The sequence below is a fragment of the Homarus americanus genome, unplaced genomic scaffold (genome assembly GCF_018991925.1).
Source record: "Homarus americanus isolate GMGI-L3 unplaced genomic scaffold, GMGI_Hamer_2.0 scaffold51216, whole genome shotgun sequence".
In the NCBI taxonomy this organism is placed as follows: domain Eukaryota; kingdom Metazoa; phylum Arthropoda; class Malacostraca; order Decapoda; family Nephropidae; genus Homarus; species Homarus americanus.
In genome coordinates, this window is record NW_024721271.1 from 222,501 (window position 1) to 240,000 (window position 17,500).

A 17,500-nucleotide genomic window follows, 5' to 3' on the forward strand; every position below is an offset into this window, starting at 1 on the left:
TCATATGTTCACTGGTGTTCAAGGTGATGGGTATGTGGAGGTGGAGAGGGGGAGATGGGAGGAGGAGATGGGGAGGGGAGATGGGGAGGGGAGATGGGAGGGGAGATGGGGAAGGGGAGATGGGGAGGGAGATGAGGGGAGATGGGAAGGTAGATAGGAGAGGGATGGGGAGTGATAGAGTGGGGAGTGAGAAATGGGAGGAAGGAATAGATGGGGAAGAGATGGGGAAGATAATGGGAAGGAAGAATGGAGTGAGAGAGTGAGAGGTGGGGTGAGGCTGACAGTAGCAGCAGCCAGGTTAACCCTAACCTTTCTGTCCAAGCTCTCTCTCTCTCTCTCTCTCTCTCTCTCTCTCTCTCTCTCTCTCTCTCTCTCTCTCTCTCTCTCTCTCTCTCTCTCTCTCTCTCCCCCCCCCTCCCTCCCTCCCTCTCTCTCTCTCTCTCTCTCTCTCTCCTCCTCTCTCTCTCTCTCTCTCTCTCTCTCTCTCTCTCTCTCTCCTCCTCTCTCTCTCTCTCTCTCTCTCTCTCCTCCCCTCTCTCTCTCTCTCTCTCTCTCTCTCTCTCTCTCTCTCTCTCTCTCTCTCTCTCTCTCTCTCTCTCTCTCTCTCTCTCTCTCTCTCTCTCTCTCTCTCTCTCTCTCTTTTCCTCCTTCCTCTTCCTCACATCATTTATCAAGCTGTAAAGTGGAAAGTTGCTCTAAGTGTACAAAGTGCTCTTAAGTATGGAGTGTGGAAATATTTACAAAGTGGCCCCCAAATATAAAGTGGACATCATTGCAAAGTGGTTCTAAGTCTGTAAAGTGGTTATATGTATAGATATAATTTTAAAATTAGGACAGGTGTATAAAGTGGATAGTGATTATGTTTAAAGTGGTCCCAAAGTGTATTAAATGATCCCAAGTGCTTGTTATTGTTGTTGTTGTTGTTGTTGTTGTTGTTGATGGTGGTAGTGGTAGTGGTGGTAGATGGTGAGTTTGTTGTTGTTGTTGTTGTTGTTGTTGTTGTTGTTGATGGTGGTAGTGGTAGTGGTGGTAGATGGTGAGTTTGTTGTTGTTGTTGTTGTTGTTGTTGTTGTTGATGGTGGTAGTGGTAGTGGTGGTAGATGGTGAGTTTGTTGTTGTTGTTGTTGTTGTTGATGGTGGTAGTGGTAGTGGTGGTAGATGGTGAGTTTGTTGTTGTTGTTGTTGTTGTTGTTGTTGTTGTTGCTGTTGGATTCAATACGGGTTCAAGACATGGACTGAGGAAGGAGTAACAGGGTTTGAACGTGTTAATAATCTCTTGTCTAATTTATGGAGTTTGTGAAGTGTTATGGAACTCTATGTAACTACTCCGTCGTGAACACTTGAGGTATAATACTTACATATTGTCTTGATGACCTGGTGTGTGTGTCTGTGTGTGTGTGTGTGTGTGTGTGTGTGTGTACAGGATTACCAGGGTGTTGGGAGGGACACACCATTGTCACCTCCGTCAGACACCAGAAGGAGGTGAGGCAGGCAAGTGACGGGACTACAGCTTACCTGACAAGTGAACAGTTGGGTGGTGGTGGTGGTGGTGTATAGTTGTTGATGGGAGATAGTGGTAGTGACTGTGGGTGGTAGTAGGGTGGTTGTATAGAATAGGAAAATTGTTGTAGTTGGAAGGAGAAGAAGGAGGAGGAAGAGGAAGAAGACGAATGAGAACTGAATGAAAGAGGTGGATAAAGAAAGGGTAATAGAGGAAGAAGATAAAGATGATAAGGAATGGATAAACAGAGGGTGAAGGAACATTAAGAAACACGAAGGAATAGACAAGGAGTGATGGTGAGAATGGATGGTGAGGGAAGGGGGGGATTTATGGTAATGGTGATGCTGGGAATAGAGGGATTTTAAAGGGGTGGTGAAGGGGTGGAACAGAAGGGGGATTTAGGAGTTTTTCTTCGTTCCCCCATCTCTCTCTCTCTCTCTCTCTCTCACCATTATCAACCATTTCAGTAATTTCTCTCTCATTCGCTTTACATACAAACGACCAATGAAAATATATAAGGCAAATCAGAATAAGTGAGGAAGGAAAATGTGTACAAGCGAAGGAAAATGTGTACAAGCGAAGGAAAACTACAAGCGAAGGAAAATCCGTACAAACGAAGGAAAATCCATACAAACGAAGGAAAATCCATACAAGCGAAGGAAAATCCGTACAAGCGAAGGAAAATCCATACAAGGAAGGAAAATTCGTACAAGCGAAGGAAAATCCGCAAGCGAAGAAAAATCCGTATAAGCGAAGGAAAGTCCGTACAAGCGAAGGAAAATCCGTACGCGTGAAGAAAAATCCGTATAAGCGAAGGAAAATCCGTACAAGCGAAGGAAAATCCGTACAAGCGAAGGAAAATCCGTACAAGCGAAGGAAAATCCACACAAGCGAAAAGAAAATCCATACAAGCGAAGGAAAATCCGTACAAGCGAAGGAAAATCCGTACAAGCGAAGGAAAAAACTCCGATATTGAAGGAAATATTGGTAATGTTGACCTGACCAGCTTAGGCATCCAGGTCACGTGTCTACTGGGGATAAAGAGTCAGAGTTACCTTGTACAGAGTCAGGTCAAATAGGGCACGGGTTCGAATCCAGTTGTGAGGTAACATTTAATAGTAAGTGTGTGTGTGAAGAGACCATCACAGGGGCAACACACACACACACACACACACACACACACACACACACCCACCCCCCACACACCTCCCACACACACACACACACACACCACACACACACACACACACACACACACACACCTGTTGCATCTCACCTTCCTGGCTGAATGTATTAATTAATTTCATATATTTACACCCACTTGGTTTAGCAGGTTCGGTCTCGCTAATTTAGTTTCCTCGCTAAATTCGAAGTTAATTTTCCTCGTTCTGGGTAAACTGATAAACTCATGAAAATTGAAATATAATTCATCTTATTTAATTACTTATTTAATTATGTTGAGTTTATTGTGGGTTTAGTTATGTATTAATTATAGTCGGTACTGTCTGTCTGTCTGTCTGTCTGTCTGTCTGTGTCTGTCTGTCTGTCTGTCTGTCTGTCTGTCTGTCGTGGCCATGTACACATTATTTATTTATTTATTTATTTATTTATTTATTTAAAGTACGATAACAAATTTCCCTTAGTAGAAAAAATAATCTTCCTGCTTTGGGTCCGATGAGTTTCGAAACGATCAATATGACTCCTTATGTCTCGGTAGTGTTGTCAGAATCCTTCGTCTGTGGTGTCATATTGTTTCGTTGACTCATTATGGGGGGAGGTTGACTCATCATGGGGGAGGTTGACTCATTATGGGGGAGGTTGACTCATTATGGAGGTTGACTCATTATGGGGGAGGTTGACTCCATTATGGGGGAGGTTGACTCATTATGGGGGGTTGACTCATCATGGTGGGAGGTTGACTCATTATGGTGGGAGGTTGACTCATTATGGTGGGAGGTTGACTCATTATGGGGGAGGGACTCATCATGGTGGGAGGTTGACTCATTATGGTGGAGGTTGACTATTATGGGGGAGGTTGACTCATTATGGGGAGGTTGACTCATTATGGGGAGGTTGACTTATTGGGGGAGGTTGACTCATTATAGAGTTGACTCATTATGGGGAGGTTGACTCATCATGGTGGGAGGTTGACTCATTATGGGGTGAGGTTGACTCATCATGGGGTGAGGTTGACTCATCATGGGTGAGGTTGACTCATCATGGGGTGAGGTTGACTCATCATGGGGTGAGGTTGACTCATCATGGGGTGAGGTTGACTCATCATGGGGTGAGGTTGACTCATCATGGGGTGAGGTTGACTCATCATGGGGTGAGGTTGACTCATCATGGGGTGAGGTTGACTCATCATGGGGTGAGGTTGACTCAGTATTGTTTTTGGACAAATTTCTTTATGCAACCCTGAGTATGTCGATTGTGGACTTTATCTCCTGGCTAATATTCTTTGCCTCTGAATTCATATTACGTTTAGTTTAACATTAATTGATACGTGATAACTGTGAGTGTGTCGATTTTGCTCTATGTTAATGATGAAATAATAATAATGTTAATAATTAAATGGGAAATTATCGGGGATGTAATTACCAGTTATTGCCATAGTGTTTCGTCTCGTTTCATTCGCCTTCGCCCATCCCAAAAATGTACGTGTTCCTTTTATTGAGGGTGGTAAGTAGCCATTTTTGGGAGCGTTCTACAAAGGTGTACAATACGTTGTTAGCATCTCAGACAGCCACTAACAGTAGTAATGAGAGGCTCTTCTGACTCTATCACTGTATGACAAGTTTTACGAGCATCTGGCGACGCCGATCAATAGCTTTGAATGAGGAGTGGGCGGACGTACGATGAATCCTCCCGAGTTAAACAACAGAACACAACTATTTTATCAGACTCAAAGTAGGAAAATAATAGCTATGAAAAAACAAATGCTAAAGTCACTGGGAGATAAATTTGGCCTCCAGGGATGGAAGAAAAGAGGCCAAATGGTTGTGCAGTAATTGTGGGATGCGTGTGGAGGAGGAGGAGGGGCGGACTGCCGGATACGTGGGTAGGCCAAAGCTTGGGAAAGTAACTTGTCCGCTTGAGTTTACGTCCAGGAAGTTATTGGTTTTCTGTCGCGTTCACTATCACCTGAAAGGAGGAGAGAGAGGCAGCATAAGTTACAAAAAACAACTGATAAATATTGGAGTGAGTGATAGTGCGCAGCCATCGTCCAATAGGGGGAGGTAGTTGTACATTTTGGCGCGCAGGCCGAGGGAGGATGCAGTGGTCTTTGCTTACCGCGTGAGAGAGGGAGAGGAGGGAACAGGGAGAGGAGGGAGAGGGAGGGGAGGAAGGAGAGGATTGGATCGCACGGCTTTAATAACAACCAGTTGAATAAGAGATACTCGATTTCAGCAGAGGACATCTGGGTAATTGAGCAAGCGACCATCTTTTGTTTCGTGGAGAGGGAAATGTTCCGTTACCTTCCTTATGACTGTCTCTTGTCTTCATGTTTTCTGTTTATTCTCAGTCGTATCTGTACGTTCCTAAGGTGATGGCGGCAGAATGAGGGTGTTGAGAAGGCAATTGTAGCGAGGATGATTAACACTGAAAACATTACCGGCAGATAGGATTAAGCTTTAGGGACTTAGTGGTAGGTAGGATAAAGCTTGAAGGACTTAGTGGTAGGTAGGAGTAAGCTTGAAGGACTTAGTGGTAGGTAGGATAAAGCATGAAGGACTTAGTGGTAGGTAGGAGTAAGCTTGAAGGACTTAGTGGTAGGTGGAATAAGCTTGAAGGACTTAGTGGTAGGTAGGATAAAGCTTGAAGGACTTAGTGGTAGGTAGGATTAAGCTTGAAGGACTTAGTGGTAGGTAGGATAAAGCTTGAAGGACTTAGTTGCAGGTAGGATTAAGCTTGAAGGACTTTGTGGCAGGTAGGATTAAGCTTGAAGGACTTATTGGCAGTTAGAATTAAGCTTGAAGGATTTAGTGGCAGGTAGGATTAAGCCTTAAGAGCTTAGGATCAGATAGGATTAACCTTTTAACAAGTCATTGGCAGAACGAGACAGGATTTAAGCGTCGTTGGATGTAAATATGTACTTAGGATAAATCCCTCACCTTGCACACCCTAGGATTAGTTAGATTAAAATCCCATGTATTGAAACACTCTGGATTATCACCCTAGGATTACAAGTACTTGACAATACTACAATGGATTATACAATATTGGCTTAGAAGTTCTTGGATTGTTGTTGTTTTTGTTATTGAAGTTGTTATTGTTGTTGTTGTTGCTTGCACTTCAACAACTAAGGTCTTTACGGTTCTTTCTTAACTATTCATCAATGACATTAATGATTCTTTGACGTTTACCTCACAAAACTACAATTGCTTCACCACATATATAGATGCAAAGAGGATTATGTTTTTATCTCCCCGGCAGGAGCGGCAGACAACATATAGAAAAACGCATATTCATGAACGGATTACCTGAAGGAGGATCAAGACCCATTTCCCAGTTCCCAACCCCACACTAACTCCTGATTCAATCCTCTACCTCTACCTCCCCTCCCCCCGCCTCTACTGTATCATGTCATTTATACTTCTCTTGTTTGTTTGTGTGTTATGGTGGCGGTTCAGGTGTCTATAGTTCTCTCTCTCTCTCTCTTATGGAGTGTTTTGTGGTAGTTCAGGTGTTTATAGTTCTCTCTCTTTTGTTTCTTCGGTGTTTTTTGATGTTATGGTTTAGGTGTTTATAGTGGATGAGTTGGTTGGGGGGCGTATATATGTAGAGGATGTTTTTGTGTGTTGGGGGAGGGCAGTACTCCCCTCTAGCTCCCCACAACTGGCCTTTGCCACCCCTTACATTATTATTATTCACTCTTGTGCCAAAATGTATAGATGAGTTAAATTTACCTGTGTGATCATTATGGTAAGCTACATGACCTTCAGTGATCCATATTTCGCTTTTAATCTAATCAATGTTCTCCCTTCTGCAGGAGTGTCCGGAAGGCGTGGTGCAGGAGGATGCCTTTAAGGAAATCTACGCTAAATTTTTCCCACATGGAAGTAAGTAAAAGCTGTGGCTGTGTGTTGGTGCTGTGAGAGTGTGTGTGTGTGTGTGTGTGTGTGTGTGTGTGTGTGTGTGTGTGTGTGTGTGTGTCACCATACTGCTGTGTAGTGATGATTGTATGTGAGGTGTTATTGTGTGTTAACCTCTCCTCCCCTCCTCTCCTCCCCTCTTTGTGTCCCGAGGGTGAGCATCCGAGAACAGTCTAGTGAGTTTGTGTTTTATACCTGTAACTCACCTGTAACTCACCTGTAATTCACCAGTAACTCACCTGTAACTCATCGTGTTCACTCTTCTTCTGTTGTTGTCGTGGTCGTGAAGATGGCTAGTCTTTTGGTCCACACCTGACCTCTTCTCTGGGTTAAAGCTTTACTGATAACTAAGCTGTCTCCTCTCCTCTCCATCCTTCCCTCCTCCCTTCAGCTTCTCAATCTTTTTACAGTTACTTCATTATTGATTTTTACTAGACTTACCTCCAGAGGGTGATACAATATCCCTCCTCCTCCTCGGCTGTTAACGTGATATAAGCCGGATATTGAGGCATTTTTCTCCCCCAGCCTCACCTGTTGTTTATGTCACCTGCCGTTCACCACCACCTCCCGAGGCACTAGCTGTTTCTGCTCCTTCACCTTCCAGTTCTTTATTATCTTCTTTCCTCCTTCAATACTTTCGCCTCGGAGGGTTTTGTTTTTGCCATCTATAATGCAGTTCACCAGAGGCACTTGTCACTTGATGTAGTGTACAGGGGGGAAACTTTTTTTTAAGCCCTTGGCACCTGGCCTAAGTGAACATATACCCCCTCCCAGAATCCCCACCCTCTCTCACCCCTGGCCTCTCACAGTACCCAGGAGACAATAACTAAACCCAGAAACACTTTCCATGACCTGGTACGATGCCCAGGTAGTGTTGTTGTTGTTGACTCACTTGTGTTGCGGAGCTTGAAGTAGGTGTTGCTCTAACCCCCTTGCATGAATCTTAATAGTTGTTCCTCTTACTAGTTAACTATCTGATTAGTATCATGCTTTATAACGCTACTCCATAAATAACATAGATAAAAGAAAATAATATATGTGTACAAAAAATAATAATATTTTTGTTCCCATCTGAGAACAAATAGCTGATATATTTAAACATTTGTTCTCTCTTATTCCCATCACCGCACCCCATCACCACCCCATCACCACACCCCATCACCACCCCCATCACCACACCCCATCCTTGGCCCCATCACCCACCCCCCATCACACTTGCATCACCACACCCCATCACCACCCCATCACCACCCCATCACCACCCCCCATCACCACCCCCATCACCACCCAATCACCACCCCCATCCACCACACCCCATCACCACCCATCCACCACCCCCCATCACCACCCCATCACCACCCCCCATCACCACCCCCATCACCTGCACCCCCATCACCACCCCATCACCACCCCCATCACCACCCCATCACCACCCCCCATCACACACCCCATCACCACCCCATCACCACCCGTCACCCTCCCCCTCCATTCACTAGACCCCCACCCCTCTAACTCTACTTATCACCCACCCCCCGATTTTTTTAGTGAATATAGCACCGTATGTAGTGGCCGTAACGTTGAGTGTAACACAGTAACTCTCCCCTTGCTGCCTGGAAACAGTCGGTATGTAGTCCTAGTCTCTCAACTTTACCATAGACATAAGACTACTATAGTGTGCACTCTTTACTATAATGAAATGTGTAGTCATAAATAAGTTATAATTTTTTGGTGAAATATAATAGTATTTGATTTTGTATAATATCAATATACTCAACCTAAAAAAAATTTTGTGTAATTTATTTTTTGATAAGCAGAAGTGAATGTTGCATTTGAATCACTTTTTAGAGATTTTTTAATATAATGATAAAATAGTTTATTTTTTTTTTGCATTTTTCTCTTCTTTTTCTTCTTAGTTTAAATTACAGCAGCAGTGTCTTACGAAATGTGTTCCGAGGTGTAAGGATTCACTTGGTTGTGTTCAGAACTTGGCTTATATTCATCCTATATTGTACGTGTTGTGGTCAGCTGCAGCCAGATCGTAGTGTTCATTAACGATCCTCAAGTTATTAGAGTGGCGGTGATTAAATTGCTATTAATCACTTCAGTAAAAGAATATAATATAAATAAGGAATATACAATGGGAAAAAAAAATACTAATAAATACAGAAAATATTAACTAACATTTATTCTTGTATCTGATAATATTACATAAAAAGAATTCAATACTCTGGATCAGCGGTCACCACACATACATACATACATACACACATACATACATACATACATACATACATACATACATACATAAAACACAAACCCTGTTAGTTATGTATGTTTATCAGAAAGGTATATATGTGAGCGCTGTGTGGCGGTGGGTTTACAAGATGGTAGGCAGGTAGACTAGCCATCCTGCCACAGATTCGTAACTGTTGGTGAAGTTGAGATAAATGATGTAGTTGTCTTAGAGAGAGATAGAGAAAAAAATAGACATCTTGTTGACGAAGTTAGAATTAGTCATTATGTATAGCTATCTTAGGTTGCAAAGGGTAATATCACTAGTTTAAGTTGACATACATACATACATACATACATACATACATACATACATACATACATACATACATACATACATACATACATACATACCATAGCGTCACCATCACCGGCCGCTAGACAGAACTTCATATCAGCTGTTAATGATAGAAATAAAATCGGTTCAAAAAAAAAAAGTGGTGTCAGTTGTTGGTGTTGACTATACTGTTGTAGCCCTGAAGGAATACATTTCACAAGACGCTGTAACAAATAATGTCCACATGTTTTGTTACAGACTCCAGTTTGTACGCACATCATGTCTTTAAGGCCTTCGACTTAAATAGCAACGGACAAATTAGTTTTCGGGTAAGTATGTATGTATGTATGTATGTATGTATGTATGTGTGTGTGTGTATGTATGTATGTATGTATGTATGTATGTATGTATGTATGTCACCCCCTTTTTTTAACTTGGGCCGGTGTAGTGTGTGTGTGTGTGTGTGTGTGTGTGTGTGTGTGTGTGTGTGTCTGGGTTGTGTATCGCTTGGTTCATCTTCTTGCCCTATAGTATGTGTTTGTTGTGTGTTTGTTTTTTTACGTCTGTTTTATTCTATGTGTTGGTGATGATGAGAAGGACAACAGGTGGTACAGGTGTGTATTCAAGATGTGTGTGTGTGATTAATTTCCAGGTGGCAGGTTAATGATGATTTACCTGTGTGTGTTTTTTTTTTTAATTTCAGATATATTATTGTATTGTATTGTAATGTTGTATTTGTATTAATGTATTGTAGTTTGTTTGATGTATACTAACAATAAATAACTACATTTGTGCACTAATATTTTATAACTTCTGTTCTTCTCCTTGTTGTTCTTGAGGATCCTGTTATTCAGTATTGTTCTTTTGATATTTTTGTTTGTTCTACGTAAGTAACCATTTAATTGATAAGTGAACAGGTAAGTGGATCGTGTTTATGTATGTCAAGACTCGTGTATGGGTTTAAGTGTGTGTGTGTGTGTGTGTGTGTGTGTGTGTGTGTGTGTGTGTGGACTTCTTGAATGACAGTCTCGTGGAAGACTACCTTTTAACGCCTAGACAATATACGACTCAAGAGAGAGAGAGAGACATTAGTTAACAACACTGGATGGTAATGGTGATGAAGGTGGGGAGACTCCTGCCTGGTGGGGGTGGGGGAGATAATGAAGGTGAGAATATTCATGGGTGTCTTCGTTGTCTCTGATAAACCTCTTCGTTATTTTGTAATAAGTGTGTTGACATGAACTATGATGGAGGTGCCTCTCTCTCTCTCTCTCTCTCTCTCTCTCTCTCTCTCTCTCTCTATAAGAACAGGAAGAGAGACAAAAACTTTCAAGTCTCTTTGGTTGACAAAATTGCTTCCTTCCTCTCCTTTGTCCCTGCCTTGTGTCCCTCTCCCAGTCCATTACCAGTCCACTACCAGTCTACCACCAGCCTAGTTCAGTCCAACACCAGTCCAACAGCCTACTACCAGTCCACTACCAGTCTACCACCAGTCTAGTTCAGTCCAAGACCAGTCCAACAGCCTACTACCAATCCACAACCAGTCCACCACCAGTCCACAACCAGTCCACAACCAGTCCACAACCAGTCCACAACCAGTCCACAACCAGTCCACCACCAGTTTATGACTAGTTAACAACCATGTAAACCCAGGAAGAGTCTTTGAGAGAGAACGCCAGGCTTTATTGTTCGCCCTTGCTGACACTTATGATCGCTTGTGCTGGCGTTGTTAATCGCTTGCACTGACATTTTTGATCACTCGTTCTAATTCTGTTGTTCGTTTGTGCTGACATTGTATGATCACTCGTGCTGACTCTTGATCGCTCGTACTAACGCTTCTGATCGCTAGTGCTGACGCTGTTGACGTTTAATGCTGACGTAAACTCTACAGTATTTGTGTTAGTCCATTAGAACGATTAAATTGTTTGTTTGTATTTAATTAATCCTGTTAATTCTCTTTTATTTATTGAATTTATTGTTTTATATCTGTAGAATAAACACGTAAATTATTTTTTTATAATTTGTTTATTTATTATATATAATTAATCAAGTTATAAGTTTGTTAAATAATGTAATTAAATATCGTCTTATTAAGTGTATTTTGGTAATTAATTAAGCTGTAATTAAGTTAAAATATATCGTTAATTATCAACGTTCGGTCCTCAGATATTTTACCGGTGGTAGTTAAACGCGGCGGGCCAGAACCGTAGACTTTATTAGCCGTCTGTCTGCTTACCTCACTAAACGTAACGTAACCTCACCTACCTTACCCTAACCTAGACTGGGTGAAATAGATAGAATTAAGAGGTGAAACAGTTGACATAAGAGGGTGAAATAGAGTGAGTTTTCAGTACAAAATCAATAATACGTAAAAAAAAAAAAAATTTCATCTGGTTGGTAGTGAAGTATTGGTATTATTATTTTTTCGCTTAAGGTTCGGTATTAATCTTCAATAATAGGTTGTATGAAGGGAAGGAAAAGTGAGATTCCTTTATATGTGTGTGATAAGAGAGAGAGAGAGAGAGAGAGAGAGAGAGAGAGAGAGAGAGAGAGTATAACGACCAAAAATTAAACCAGGTGTGATTCTTGTACTTAATCTGATCGTTAAATGGTAAATAAAAAAATCGATATATTAGAATAAAATAAATAATTTTATAGAGGACCATTAATAAGATTCAGGTAAATTACACCTGTTATTACCGGTGCCCAGGTGTTCTCAAGAGCTCACCTTAACCCGCTTAACATGAACCAAGTCCTTAACCTGTTGATACCTGATGGTGATAATATTCAGGTGATCCATTAAGGAGGAGAATGTTTTTGTGGTGTTATTGTTATGTTTTTCTTGTTTTTTTTATCTTATTTTTGTTGTTTTTTTGTTTTATTTTTTTATTTTTGTTTGTTTTTGTTGTTTAGTGTTTTTGTTTTGTTATAATTTTGTTATAGTTTTGTAATTCATTTTTTTTATGTTTTTGTTATGATCTGTTATGTTTTTGTTATTTTTGTTAGGGTAAAAAAAAAAGCTCACGTTTATAGTTTTAATATTTGACGGAAATATTCACATTAGTTCTCGTATCTGTCTCTAAAATGTCAGTTATTTCTCATTAAAAGCTGCCCAAGTACACACACACACACACACACACACACACACACACACACACACACACACACACACACACACACACACACACACACACACACACACACACACGAGATACCTGTGTCAGATATTCAATAAGCACGTCTCCTCCTTCTCTCTCTCCTTACCTCCCATCTCCCTCTCCTCCCCTCTCCTCCCCCTCCCATCCCCTCACTGACTCAAGGAAGAAAATACTGATGAAAAAATGAAAACTCTTCCCGTCTTGCTGCTGGTGTCAGAGGGGTGAGGAGGAGTGTCAGGAAGGGGTGAGAGAGGTGTCAGGAGGGTGAGAGAGGAGTGTCAGGAGGGGTGAGAAGGGTGTCAGGAGGGTGAGGGAGGGTGTCAGGAGGGTGAGGGAGGGTGTCAGGTAGGGGTGAGGGAGGTGTCAGGAAGGAAGGAGGGGTGAGGGAGGGTGTCAGGAGGGGTGTCAGGAGGGGAGAGAGTGTCAGGAGGGTGAGAGAGGTCAGGAGGGGTGAGGGTGTCAGGAGGGTGAGAGGTGTCAGGAGGTGTGAGGGTGTCAGTGAGGGGTGTCAGGAGGGGTGAGAGGTCAGGTAGGGGTAGGAGGGTCAGGAGAGGGGTGAGAGGGTGTCAGGAAGAGAGAGTGTCAGGAGGGGTGAGAGTGTCAGGAGGGGTGAGAGAGGGTGTCAGGAGGGGTGAGGGAGGGTGTCAGGAGGGGTGAGAGGGTGTCAGGAGGGTGAGGGAGGGTGTCAGGAGGTGAGGGAGGGTGTCAGGAAGGTTGAGAGAGGGTGTCAGGAGGGGTGAAAGAGGTCAGGAGGGGTGAGAGGGGTGTCAGGAGGGGGGGGGGAGGAGGTGAGGGTGTCAGGAGGGTGAGAGAGGTGTCAGGAGGGGTGAAGAGGTGTCAGGAGGGTGAGAGAGGAGGGGTGAGAGGAGGGTGTCAGGAGGGGTGAGGGAGGTGTCAGGAGAGGTGTCAGAAGAGAGGTGTCAGGAGGGGTGAGAGAGTGTCAGGAGGTGAGGAAGGGTGTCAGGTAGGGGTGAGGGAGGGTGTCAGGAGGTGTGAGGGAGGAGGTGTCAGGAGGGTGAGGAGGGTGTCAGGAGGGGGTGAGGAGGGTGAGAGGGGTGTCAGGAGGGGTGAGAGAGGGTGTCAGGAGGGGAGTGTCAGGAGGGTGAGGGGTCAGGAGGGTGAGGAGGGTGTCAGGAGGGGTGAGAGAGGAGTGAGAGAGGGTGTCAGGAAGGGGTTCAGGAGAGAGGTGTCAGGAGGGGTGAGAGGGTGTCAGGAAGGTTGAGAGAGGGTGTCAGGAGGTGAGAGGGTGTCAGGAGGGGTGAGGAAGGGTGTCAGGTAGGGGTGAGGGAGGGTGTCAGGAGGTGTGAGGGAGGGTGTCAGGAGGGGTGAGGGAGGTGTCAGGAAGGTTGAGAGAGGGTGTCAGGAGGGGTGTGAGAGGGTGTCAGGAGGGTGAAGGGTGTCAGGTAGGGGTGAGGGTCAGGAGGTGTGAGGGGAGGTGTCAGGAGGGGTGAGAGGGTGTCAGGAGGGTGAGGAGGGTGTCAGGAGGGGTGAGAGGAGGGTGTGTCAGGAGGGGTGAGGGAGGGTGTCAGGTAGGGGTGTGTCACGAGGAGGGTGTCAGGTAGGGGTGAGGAGGGGTGAGGAGGGTCAGGAGGGTGAGGAGGTGAGGAGGGTGAAAGAGAGTGTCAGGAGGGGTGAGGAGGTGTCAGGTAGGGGTGAGGGAGGGGTGTCAGGAGGGGTGAGGGAGGGTGTCAGGTAGGGGTGAGGAGGGTGTCAGGAGGGGTGAAAGAGAGTGTCAGGAGGGGGTGAGGGAGGGTCAGGAGGGGAAAGAGTGTCAGGAGTGTCAGGAGGGGTGGGAGGGTGAGGGAGGGTGTCAGGAGGTGAGGAGGTGTCAGGTAGGGGTGAGGGAGGGTGTCAGGAGGGGTGAGAGAGTGTCAGGAGGGTGAGAGAGGTGTCAGGAGGGGTGAGGGAGGGTGTCAGGTAGGGAGGAGGGAAGGGGTTAGGGGTTAGGGGGTTAGGGGTTAGGGGTTGAAAGGTCCTGTGACGTCACTTGTGTTGGGTTAGGTGAGAGGATATTGATGACGTCACAGGATATTGATGACGTCACCTGGCGGCTGAATGACGTCACGGCCTTTCCATTCACAATAGGCTCCTTCCTCCCCAGCCTACGCCTCCTCCTCCTCCTTCTCCTCCACTCCCCCTTCACCCTCCCCAGGACCAACCTACTGACCTCATTGCCTCCCTATCTCCCCATTCTCCCCTTTCCCTCCTTTCTTCCCTATTTTCTCTCCTCCCTCTCTCCCCCCCCACCCTCCCTCGTTCCCTTGACACTTCTCCTTCAACCACTCCCCTACCCACCCCCATCTCGCTAATCTCCCCGCCTCGTAACATTTTTCACCCCAGCTTATAGGCACGTCTCTTAAGATACAAAGAGGAGAATGGTGGCTCTCCTTAACCTCCCACCCTTACCCTCCCACCCTTACCCTCCCACCCTTGCCCTCCCACCCTTACCCTCCACCCATATCCTCCCCCCACCCTTACCCTCCCCACCCTTATCCTCCCCCACCCTTATGCTCCCCACCTTATCCTCCACCCTTACCCTCCCCACCCATATCCTCCCCACCCCTTACCCTCCCCCACCTTATCCTCCCCACCCTTGCCCTCCACCCTTATTCTCCACCCTTACCCTCCCCCACCTTACCCTCCCCCACCCTTACCCTCCCCCCACCCTTACCCTCCTACACTGTACTAAACTAATTTTGCTCGCCCCACCCTTACCCTCCCCACCCTTGCCTCCCCACCCTTACCCTCCCCCTACACTGTACTAAACTAATCTTCCTCGCCCCTCTATAATCCGTCAGGTTTAATATTTTTTTAAGTAAATAATTGAAAAGAAATCACAACAATTATACCGTTTAATTAGTTGTTTATTGGATAACCCTGATTGGAGGAGAGGCCGATTGGGTAAAGGTGATTGGGGGATCGATTGGTTGGGTGAAGGTGATTGGAGGAATGGCTGATTGGATGAAGGTGATTGGAGGCATGACTGATTGGGTGAAGGTGATTGGAGGCATGACTGGTTGGGTGAAGGTGATTGGAGGAATGGCTGATTGGAAGAAAGTCTTAATGGAGGAAATTCAGATATAAGGAAGTCTGAGAAGATACTGATTGGTTATAGTGTTGAGTGGAAAAAACGTCTATTTCGAAAAATTCTGTAATTCAAGGATATTCTGATTAGAGGCGAGTCTGAGTAGATAAAATCCTGATTATAGGTGGTGATTAGGGGAGAGATTACAAGGGGATGTCATAGGTCAAGAAAGGTCAGGAAAGATCGCCAGAGGAAGAGGGATTTAATGACTGGGTGAAACTTAAGTGGATTTAAACGTGGGATTACACAGACTTAGGGAGGATTACACTGATGGGGAAGGATTAATATATATGGAAATAACCTTTAGATACCTTCTCCTGTTCATATAAATCCATATAAATCCTGTTGTCTCGGTAGGGATGTCAAAATCCCTCGTTCGTTGTGTCATATTGTCAAACACGATTTTTTTTATCCCAGGATGATTTGACAATAGTTTTTTAGAATGGAGATTTGTTTTTTTAATCCTAGGATGGTTCTGACAGATAGCTGAGTGCCTTCCTTTCACTCAAGAATATTTTGGAGACGCAGAGAAGAATGTTTTTTTTTTTAATTGTTGAGACTGACGTGTGTGTGTGTGTGTGTGTGTGTGTGTGTGTGTGTGTGTGTGTGTGTGTGTTGAGGCGAGAAAATTGAATTATGTTGAAGTGTGATGATAGACTCTATTATTTTCTGACACGTCTGAGAGAAAAAAAATTACGTGGTTGTGTGGTTGAGAGACTTTGTGGCTAGAGTTGTGGTACTGATTGTAGCTAGAGTTGTGGTACTGATTGTGGCTAGAGTTGTGGTACTGATTGTGGCTAGAGTTGTGGTACTGATTGTGGCTAGAGTTGTGGTACTGATTGTGGCTAGAGTTGTGGTACTGATTGTGGCTAGAGGTGTGGTACTGATTGTGGCTAGAGTTGTGGTACTGATTGTGGCTAGAGTTGTGGTACTGATTGTGGCTAGAGTTGTGGTACTGATTGTGGTTCTCATTGTTGTAGTTGTATAATTTTATATTCTATTGTATTTTGTATAGTTGTGATTTATTATTATTATTTTTTTTTAAGATAAATTATTTACACCATTTTTTTCTTAGGTAAAATACATAAAACATACAATAGGTTTTTTTCTTAAGAAGCTTCTATTAAAATACGATTAATTTATTTGTTTTACCAGGAAAAATACATTGGAAATCGGTGTTTGTTTCTGTTGAAGGAAAATTTGGGGAAAATGGAATAAATTGTTGATGTCAGTAAAGCTCTCGTGGGAAGATACTATTTGTCCCTCTCAAAAGAACGACTATTGAGGAGGGGGACTACGCTATCGGTGTCTCACTCACGAGTTTAAAGTCTAAAAAGATGGATTATTTTCACACTGTTAATATCAATAAACGTAAACAATTAAATAATTATAATATTCTCAAAAAGATCCGACATTACTCATAAGTCACACACACACACACACACACACACACACACACACACACACACACACACACACACTATAAAACAGCGGTCAGGGGTAAGTAAGTCAATTCCAAGACTCATTTCCCTGACTCAACTTCGCCAGAGAGAGCGAACTTCCGCCCGTAACTGTACAAAACTTCACTTATCTACAACACTAAATACACTCGCCTTCCCAGAATGTCAAATGACCACAGGGAACTTTGACTCATTTTAACCCAATCTGAGTAATGAAATATTTCTATCAGGTAATGTTATATTTTTACCTGTAATTTACCTGTAATTTAATCTACCTTTATATAACCATCAGTATATATTTTTACAGTTTAATTGTTTCATATATCTCATGAGGCCTTGACTAGCCCCCAGACGCCATTAAGAAAAACAAAATTCCTTAACAAAAACAAGAAAATAAAAATATGAAGAAATTACAAGATGATGTCAAACTGGGAATTTCATTAAGGCTTTGTTTTACGTGGTGTAACACTGGGAGCTCCGACCTTAATATACGCAGGGAGAGTTGGGGGTGTTTTTTTTTTTTACTTTAGGTTCTGTTGGGGGAAGATAGTGGTATGTGTGTTGTTGCGTGTGTGTGTGCGTGTAGCTTGTGGGGGTGTGTGGAGGGTGTGTGTGTGTGTGTGTGTGTGTG

General features: G+C 43.8%; 1 protein-coding gene across 1 annotated transcript in view; it reads left to right on the plus strand.

Moving 5' to 3' along the window:
• Positions 1-17,500, plus strand: part of LOC121861658 (calsenilin-like) — a 219,361-nt gene that overhangs the window by 126,135 nt on the left and 75,726 nt on the right. Inside the window, exons 3-4 of the mRNA XM_042359552.1 lie at positions 6,495-6,564; positions 9,425-9,495. Of these exons, the coding sequence (XP_042215486.1) occupies positions 6,495-6,564; positions 9,425-9,495 (141 nt within the window). The remainder of the gene's footprint in view (positions 1-6,494; positions 6,565-9,424; positions 9,496-17,500) is intronic.